This window comes from Chelonoidis abingdonii, chromosome 11 (genome assembly GCF_003597395.2).
Source record: "Chelonoidis abingdonii isolate Lonesome George chromosome 11, CheloAbing_2.0, whole genome shotgun sequence".
In the NCBI taxonomy this organism is placed as follows: Eukaryota; Metazoa; Chordata; order Testudines; family Testudinidae; genus Chelonoidis; species Chelonoidis abingdonii.
The window spans coordinates 22,357,305-22,366,589 of NC_133779.1; the positions used below are offsets into that span (position 1 = coordinate 22,357,305).

Genomic DNA, 9,285 nt, shown 5'->3' on the forward strand with positions numbered 1-9,285 from the left:
CTGTGACTCAGTTTCCCCCTCTGACAAAGGGGGATGATCCTGATCTAGCTCCCAGGGGGTTGCGGGACAAGGTTTTCACCACCCTCTGAGGCAAGGAAGTTACAAGTACATTTCACGGTCAGTTCCCTTCCACCTTAGCCCAGAAACTACCCGCTTTTGTGGTGGGTCAACACACCAAAAGCCACCGGGGGGTTTTCAACCAGCTTTATGGGCTGTCAGATCTTTGCGCCAATCAAAGACCCAGACGTCACCTGCCTCCAAACGCACCAGGCCCCCTCGATTGGCTCCAAGCAGCCGGGTTAAATGCCGGTTTCCAGAATAGATTTGGGGTGGCAGGTCCCTTTTCAACTTGTTCACCTCAGGGTCCCCCAGGACTTAGGGGCAGCAGGTAGCTTCCACCCCGGCCCCACCCCAACACACACTCATTCGCCAGGCAGCTAAAGACACTCAGCCAACATAATGATCCCCCCTCCCAGCTGCCCCCCCAGTCCCTGTCCAAGGCCCTAGTCCTTCATGCCCCCACTGCTCTCCTCATCCCAGGTCTAGGGGATCGACGTCCCCCCTAGATGCCCCCCAAGACTGCTCCAAGGGGCCAGTCACCCCCAGAACCCCCTTGCCTATCTCCCCTCCTACCTCCACCTGCCCTTGGGTGCCAGCCCCCCCGTATCTTGGCTACGTATTTAATCCCCTGTGCCCCTGCCCTTGGGTGCTTTTTTACCTCCCTTGAGTCCCTGTTCCATTGCCCAGATACCCCCATGCCAGCCACCCAGTTGCCAGCCCAGATCCTGCCCAGACACTCCCACCAGATCTCCCTGCTGTCCCCCAATCCCCCCAGCATCTCCCACAATCAAACCTGTTGCCCTCCCAGTCTCCCTGGACTCCCCCCAGTCAGCCTCCCAAATCCTCCCCAGCCCCCCTCACAGCAGCACCCCGATCTCCCCAAGTCACCCCCCAGTTGTCGCTAACCACTCCACCACAGCTACCCCCCACCAGCCCAATTGTCCCCCCAGACAACCCACCCATGGTCTTCCCAGCTTCCCCTGCACCCCAGCTCCCCCGAACCTCCCACAATCTGCCCCAAGTGCCCTCCTAAGCCCCCCAGATCCCCGTAGCGAGGCCCCTGGTTGCCTTCCCTGTACCCCTGGATACCCCCAACAGGCCCCCAGATCCCCTATACCAGCTCCCCACTTCCCCCCTCCAGTTCTCCCCAACGCAGTTCCTCAGGTGCCCTCCGGGTTTGCCCCGTTCCCCCAGGTCCCCCCCCCCCCCCCCCATAGTCCACTGACTCAGGTCAACTCGAGCCCCACTGATCCGTTATCCCCAGGGCCCTGCTCCCTAGTTGCCCCTGGGATCCCCCCACATGTCCATCACACCAGCCCATCTATCTGTTGCTCCTAGGCTCTGCTCCTTGGGTCTCCCCCCCAGGCCCTGCTTCCCCCATTGCTCCGGGTGGGTCCTCAGCCTGCCCCCCCCGCAAACACGTTCCTGCGTTACAATTATGCCTCAGCCCCGCTCTTCTGGGTCTTCTCCCACCAAGGCTACGGCACTGCACCGGGCATCTCCTCCCCGAACTGCCTACCCCTCCCTGAATCCCCCCAGGCCCGCTCAGTTGCCCCCTGGTCACCACCAGCCAATGCCCGCCCACCAGGTCCCGCTTCCCTGGATCTCCCCAGCCCCCGTCTGCGATTCCCCAGGTTCCTCCCCACCCAGGCTTCGGGCTCCCCAGTTGGCCTCCCGAGGTCCTTGCTACAAGTTGTTACCCCCAGCCCCCGGCTCCCTGGCTTCTCCCCTGCAAGGCCTCACACTCCCAGTGCTCCCGTAGGGTCTCCCCCCCAACCATGCTCCCCTTACTCCCGCGACAATGTTTCGTCCCAGGTCCACTGCCTGTCCCCCCCCACCAACCGCCTGCTCCCCCGATCTACTTACCCCCAAGTCCCCGCGCACCCAGCCACCTGGGTCCTCTCCCCACAACAGAACAAAGGCTCTCATTACACCGGGCCAGCTCCCTCCAGTCCCCTGCAGCCCACTCACGCCATGGTTCCTGCCCCAGCCCCACTCCACTGGTTCGTCCGCGCCCCTAAAGCCTACACCAGATCCTGCCTGGCCAGCCCCCTGGCTCCCCACTACCTCCCTCAAGGTCCCCGGCCCAGCAGCCCCACCCCTGGGTCTCTCCCCCCACAAGGCCTCACCACCTCCAAGCTTCCCCGTCGCCGACCCTGCTCCCACTACCGTCCAAGGGTCCGCCCCCCCCAGCCCCACTCCCTCTGGTTTCTCTACCCCCACAAGGCTCACACCCAGCTGTCCCGTCGTCAGCCCTGCTCCACTAGCCCCACCAGTTCCCCCCCCCAGCCCACTCCCCTGGGTCTCTCCCCCCCCCCCCCAAGACCGCACATCCCGGCTCCCCCCGGCCCCCCCCACCCCACTCCCTTGGGTTCTTCCTCTTCCCCCCACCCAGGCCCCACTCCCAGTTCCCACCACACGGTTCTCTCGGCTCCCGTCTTCAGCCCCGATTCCTCTCCCCCAACACCCCACCCCGGGTCTCTAGCCACCACCAGCCCGCCCCCCGGTTTCCCCCCAATACACCCCCAGCGCCCTCCTCGCCGGTCTCTCCACCCCAGCCCCGCCCCCCGGGTCTCTCCCCCCAACCCTTCCCGCCCCCGCCCGGTCCACCGCCCAGCCCCCGCCCCCCCAGGGTTCCAGCCGCCGCCCAGCCCCAGGGCGGCACTCACTGCGGTACCTGTCCCCCGCAGCAGGTATGAGAGGAGCGTCAGAGCTTTGTGGCGAAGGCCACGAAGCTGCGCAGGCCGAGCAGGACACGCTGGGTCCGCTCATTCTCCGGCCCCGGCGGCCCCCCGCCGCCCCCCCAGCCCGGCCCAGCTCCGCGCATGTCTTCGCGCCCCGGGCCGGGCCGCGGGGCGGGGGGAGACCGGGGGGAGGGGCCTCCGGGACGGGCGGCGGGAGGGGCCGAGCTGGGGGAGCCCCCGCGGGGGGGCGGGGTCCCGTGTGGCGGGGGGGCGGGGTTCCCGGTTCCTCGCGGACCTCGGGCTCCTGTGTCGGGGTCAGCGGGCGCGCCGCGCCTGTCCCGGGCCGGCCGGCGGGTTCGTTTCCGGTTCCAACCACTTCCGGTTGAGGCTGGTCGCGGACGTGCGGGAAGCGCCGGGCGGGGGGCGCTCACGCGCATGCGCGTACGTCAAGTAAGGCCCGCCCCGCGCGGCCGCTGGGAGAGGGGGCCTCGAGCGGTTGCGCATGCGCCAAGCTGGGCCGGCGCGAGCGGTCAGCAAAAGAGCGGGCAAGAGGGCAGGGGGCGGGGCCTGAGAGGCGAGTGGGAGGAGCCGGGGGAGGGGCGGGGCTTAAAGGGAGAGCGGCGACTGAATGCTGGAGGATGAAGTGGGAGGGGCCAGAGGCAACGGGGTGGGGCCAGAAACGGCCGTTGGGACTGGCAAAAAAAAAAAGGGGGGGCAGGGCCTGGAGGGGAGCGGCTGGGGGCACTGGGCAGGAGGACCCAAAAGGGGCGTGGCCTGTGAGAAATGGGCAGGCTGGGAAAAGGGGGCGTGGCCAGAGACAGCTGTTGGGGCTTGAGACAGGGGGAGGCAGGGTCACAGGGAGGGGCCAGGACAGTGGGTGGAGCCACCAGAAAGGGGCATGGCCTGGAGATGGGCAAAGTGGGAGGGGCCTTATAAAGAGGGTGGGGCCAGCTACCAAAGATGGGAATGGCAAAAGGGGCGGGGCTTGAGGAGGACCAGTGTGGGGGGCCATAAGAAAGAGGCAGGGTCACAGGGAGGGGCCACAGCGTAGAGACAGTAGGTGGAAGCACTGAAAGGGGGCGTGGTCAAAGGTAAGAGTGGGTGGGGCCAGAGAAAAGGGGTGGGGCTAGACAGTAGGTGGAACCATTAGAATAGGGTGTGATTGAGAGACTCAATGGGTGGGGCCAGAGAAAAGGGGTGGGGCCATCAGAAAGGGATGTGGTCAAAGAAGTGGGTGGGGCCAGAGAAAAGAGGTGGGGCTAGACACTAGGTGGAACTAATAGAAAGGGGTGTGATCGAGAGAATGGGTTAGGCCAGAGAAAAGGGGTGGGGCTAGGCAGTAGGTGGAACCATTAGAAAGGTGTGATCGAGACTCAATGGGTGGGGCCAGAGAAAAGCGGTGGGGCCATCAGAAAGGGATGTGGTCAAGGGAGTGGGTGGAGCCAGAGAAAAGGGATGGGGCCATCAGAAAGAGGCAGAGTCAGAGGGAAGCAAGGGCGAGGGGCCAGGAGAGAGCAGGTAGGACACGCAGAAAGAGGCAAAAAAGAGTTATTAGCCTTGGAAAAGGCTCAGAAAAGGGCAACACTGGATGCTGTGACGGCCAAGACGAGAACAGGGTTCAAAAAAAGAACTAGATACATTCAGGGAGGACGGGTCCAGCTGTGGCTACTAGCCAGGGTGGGCAGGGAGGGTGTCCCCAGCCTCGGTTTGCCAGATGCTGGAAATGGGTGACAGGGGATGGATCCCTTGGCGATTCCCTGTTCTGGTCATTCCCTCTGGGGCACCTGGCATTGGTGACTGGCAGAAGTCAGGACACTGGGATGGATGAACCTATGGTCTGACCCCGTGTGGTCGTTCTTATGTAAGGGGCAGGGAAAGTAGGTAGGTCCATGGCATGGCCTGAGGGAGGACAGTGGGCAGGGACAGGGCATGAGAAGTGGGTGGAGCCTCAGAAAAGGGGCTGGGCCAGATCCAAGGGGTGGGCACAAGAGGGCCACAGCAGGTGAGCTCAGGGAACTGGGGTGGGTGCCAGGCTGCCACCCGCCCAAGCTGTGCCACCCAGATGGTCCCCCCCCACCAAGCCACAGGCAACACAAGCCCCCACCCCGGCATGCAGTCCCCGAAGATAGCAGGCCACCCCCAGCCCGCCGGCTCCCCCTGCACCAGACACACAGCACCTCACACGGGTCTCCGGGGAAACTGAGGCTACTTTTATTGATGGAAGCAAACAGATCCGAGCCAGCACAGTTCCCAGGACTGACCGCCGATGCTGGCCGACTGAATAAACTAGCCACAGAGCGCCCTGCCCTTCGCCCCACTCCCCCAACCAGACCCTCCTTGCCCCACAGCCCCCACATTTCAGACTCATCCAACCACGGCCAGGCGTGTGGGCCAGATGGGAGCTGGCAGCCCCTACCCCACACGGCCTTCCTTCGGGGACAGTTAAGTAAGCCAATGCCCCCTCTGCAGCTGTCCCCCACACACACAGTCTGCCCATTGGCTGCTCCCCCCCAGTTACAGTAGTGGGAAGATTCTGGGGTACAAGCCCCGCACTGAGGCCAGATGGAGCGTGACTGGGCTGGATTGGGTTTGCCCTCTGTCAGGGACAGAAGGGGATCCCCCTAAAGGGCGGCCACACCCTCCCCCCCACTCTTTGCTACCAAGAAACTCAACCCAGTGGTGGAGATGGGGATAGAACCCAGGCGTCCTGGCTCCCAGCCCCTCCTGCTCTAACCCACCCGCCCCCACTTCCCACCCAGAGAACCCAGGAGTCCTGGCTCCCAGCCCCCCTGCTCTAACCCACCAGTCCCCATTTCCCTCCCAGAGCTGGAGAGAACCCAGGAGTCCTGGCTCCCAGCCCCCCTGCTCTAACCCACCAGCCCCCACTTCCCTCCCAGAGCTGGAGAGAACCCAGGAGTCCTGGCTCCCAGCCCCCCTGCTCTAACCCACCAGTCCCCATTTCCCTCCCAGAGCTGGAGAGAACCCAGGAGTCCTGGCTCCCAGCCCCCCTGCTCTAACCCACCAGTCCCCATTTCCCTCCCAGAGCTGGAGAGAACCCAGGAGTCCTGGCTCCCAGCCCCCCTGCTCTAACCCACCAGTCCCCATTTCCCTCCCAGAGCTGGAGAGAACCCAGGAGTCCTGGCTCCCAGCCCCCCTGCTCTAACCCACCAGTCCCCATTTCCCTCCCAGAGCTGGAGAGAACCCAGGAGTCCTGGCTCCCAGCCCCCCTGCTCTAACCCACCAGTCCCCATTTCCCTGGGGGCAGGATGGGTATCGGGAGGATTCAGAGGCAGGGCAGAGAGACCCAGGAGGGTGGGGGGGAGGGCAGAGGCCAGGGTAATTTGGTGGGTATCTGGGGCAGAAAGGAGGTGGGGGCAAGAGGTGTCCAGAGGTGCAAAGCAGAGGCAGGGGGCATCTGCCCCGAGTGGGGGTGCCAAGCAGAGGGAGTTGATAGGGTATCCCCCCAGGGGGGTGCAGAGCAAAGGTGGGGGGCATCCAAGGGGCGTTTCTCCTGGGGGAGGGGTGCAGGGCAAAGGTGGGGGGTGTCCAGGGGGCATCGCCCCTGGGGGAAGGTGCAGAGCAGAAGGAGTTGATGGCACATCCCCCTGCAGGGGTGCCAAGCGGAAGTAGGGGGGCGTATTCTCTAGGGCGGGGTGCCAAGGGGAGGCGGGGGGCATGCACCCCACTCACTTTTGGGCGCTGAAGTGGAAGGGCAGTGACATCCCGTCCCGGGCCCGGCGCTCCGTGTCCGACAGCCGCAGGTTGAAGGTTAGGTTGGCGGCGGGGTCCACCTGGCGTGGGCGGGTGAGGGGTGTGGAGTTGGGAATGAGGGATTCAGGGTATGGGGGGGGAGACACCCATCACACACACTGCTGGGGGGCAGGAGGGGGGCAAGGTGTCTGCTCCCCCCAGTATGAGTCACCCCACGGGATCACCTCCCTCCATGGGGGGACAGCTTGGCTAGAGGGGGCCACAGTGGAGATAGGGGCTCTCTGCAGAGCCCCCCCTGCCCCCAGACAGCCCCCCCAACCCTACCCCTCAATCAGTGCCCTCAATAACCCGAACACCTCCCCATCCCCTGCCCCCCAAACCCCAACTACCCTGTCCCTGAACCAGCACCCCCAGATCCCCCCCATCCCCTGAGACACCCCACAACCCCAACCAACACCCCCAGGACCACCAAATCCTCCCATTCCCTTGAGACCCTCCCCAAATCAGCACCCCCAATTGGTGCCCTGGGAGGTCCAGTTCCCCCCCCCATATTTGCTGCCCCCTCCAGATCCCTGAACCCACCCAGCCCCTCAGATCTCTGCTAACTCCCACACCCCTCACCTGTGAGATCCTCCATCCCACCTCCCTAACCTGCCCCCCCAAGGACCCCCCAACTCACACCCCCGCAGTGCTGGGGGGGCAGTTAAGCGGTGATTTCGAAAAGAGCAGAGTTCGAGGTGCTCCGGTGTCCAGATACCTGTGGATCCCCCCACCCCACTGCTGTGTAACTGGGGCCCCCCAGCTCCATAAGAAAAGGGAGAGGGGTCATACCGTGGAGTGGGGGTCAGCGTCCTCATCTCGGGACACGCTCCCCGTGGGCTCCCCAAGGACTTTTGGGGTGAAGCCGGCCAGGACCGTGAAATATTCCTCCTGGTGCCGGGGGAAGAGGATGAGACAGAACCATCCCTCTCATTTTGGCACCCGCTGCCCCTCACTGCTGGCCCCCCAGCCTCAAAGGGGGGCTGTCGCCCCTTCCATACAACTCCCTTGCCCCCTGCCCACCCAGCTGGTAAGATACCCTGACCCATCCGAGACCCCCCTCCCCTCCATAACCCCCCCACTGTCCTCTCTTCTAGGGGGTCACTGCCCCCCAATATCCAACCCTCACCGCCCTGCCCTCCCCCCCACACACTCCCCAATCTGGGCATCTCCACTTGCCTTCCCCCACCTTTTTAAGGACCTTTCCGGTCCCCTTACGCTGCAGCATGGAGGCCAGATGGGGGGCGTCCCCCCCACTCCCCATCCCCTCGGGGGCTGGCCCCACCCCCACCACGGCTCGGGCCAGGGAGCGGAGGGTCTCCACCAGACCTGGGGGGTGCAGGTCTTCGTGCAGCAAGGCCAGGATCCTTGTCACCCGCAGGCCTGAGTGGGGAGGGAAGGGAGAGGTCAGACACCCCCACACCACCCAGAGCTGGGAGAGAACCCAGGAGTCCTGGCTCCCAGCCCCCACCCCCGTTCTAACCCACCAGGCCCCACGCTTCTCCCAGAGCCAGGGAGAGAACCCAGGAGTCCTGGCTCCCAGCCCCTTCCGCTCTACCCCACTAACTCCCATTCTCCTCCCAGAGCCGGGGAGAGAACCCAGGAGTCCTGGCTCCCAGCCCCCCTGCTCTAACCCACCAGCCCCCACTCCTCTCCCAGAGCCAGGGAGAGAACCCAGGAGTCCTGGCTCCCAGCCCCCTCCACTCTACTCCACTAACTCCCATTCTCCTCCCAGAGCCAGGGAGAGAACCAGGAGTCCTGGCTCCCAACCCCCTGCTCCAACCCACCAGCCCCCACTCCTCTCCCAGAGCCAGGGAAAGAACCCAGGAGTCCTGGCTCCCAGCACCCCTGGGGAGTCCACACCTGCGCTGGTAGCAGCCCTCGGGATCTGTCCCAGCGTCTGGCAGACGGCGGGCAGAGGCTGGCGCAGCAGAAGCCAGCTGAGCGAGTCCAGGACGACGGTGGTAGGTCCCGCGGGTCCCCGGGCCAGGCGCCCCGCCACCCCCAGCGCTGTGAACTCCTCCGCCCCGAAGCCCCCGGCCTCCCCGGTCCAGCGCAGGGGGTCTGTGAAGCCATCCTGATAGAGCAACCTGGTGAGGGAGAGGTCAAGGGTCAAGTCAGAGGGTTCGCTGTGGGAGGGGGCAGCTGCCCCTGTGTAACTGATGCGCCGCTGCCTGAGTCTGCCAAGAGCCTAAGCCCATTGCGTCAAGAGCAGGCAGCTACCCTGTGCCTCTGGCCCCACTTATTGGGGAGGGAGGGGTGTTGACTTGGGGGGCAGGACTCACCGCACGGTCACGTCAGGGTCAAAGCCGGCCCGGAACTCTTCCTCGGGGATTTCAAAGCCGAAAACGTGGACGGATTCCCCCCTGGAAGAACAAAGGGGAGACGGGACAGGGATGAGCCACGAGCGTAGGGGAGCCTCAGGCCACAAGGGGGTGCTGGGGATCAAGGGGGTAATTGTGGGTTATGGGGGGGAGCACCCAGCAGCACCCCTCTTCCGCCAGGGGAAGGCCAGGAGATGGCAGGCTGTGTATCTCTCTCAGCCACCCCACAGTTGGGGGAGGGGCAATGGGGCTGCTGGGGAGGGGGGGGGGCACTGCACCCACCTGTGTGCCGAAGCTGCCACAAAGGTCTTGAGCAGGCTGCGGCCCTCGCACTCAGCGGTGTCTGCGGGGAAAGGCCCCGGGGCCGGTGAGATGGAGATCGTCTCCCCCCACATTGGGAAATACACAGACCCCACTCCCCTTCCAGCTCCCCACAAGCCTCCCACCCCACCCCCAGCTCTCCCTGC

General features: G+C 64.9%; 1 protein-coding gene across 1 annotated transcript in view; it reads right to left on the bottom strand.

Moving 5' to 3' along the window:
- Positions 1–6,396: 6,396 nt before the first annotated feature.
- Positions 6,397–9,285, bottom strand: part of ELP5 (elongator acetyltransferase complex subunit 5) — a 4,398-nt gene continuing 1,509 nt past the window's right edge. The window contains exons 2-7 of the mRNA XM_075070461.1: positions 9,101–9,161; positions 8,780–8,860; positions 8,358–8,584; positions 7,684–7,877; positions 7,287–7,385; positions 6,397–6,535 (exon numbers count right to left, since the gene is read on the bottom strand). Of these exons, the coding sequence (XP_074926562.1) occupies positions 6,431–6,535; positions 7,287–7,385; positions 7,684–7,877; positions 8,358–8,584; positions 8,780–8,860; positions 9,101–9,161 (767 nt within the window). The 3' untranslated portion in view covers positions 6,397–6,430. The remainder of the gene's footprint in view (positions 6,536–7,286; positions 7,386–7,683; positions 7,878–8,357; positions 8,585–8,779; positions 8,861–9,100; positions 9,162–9,285) is intronic.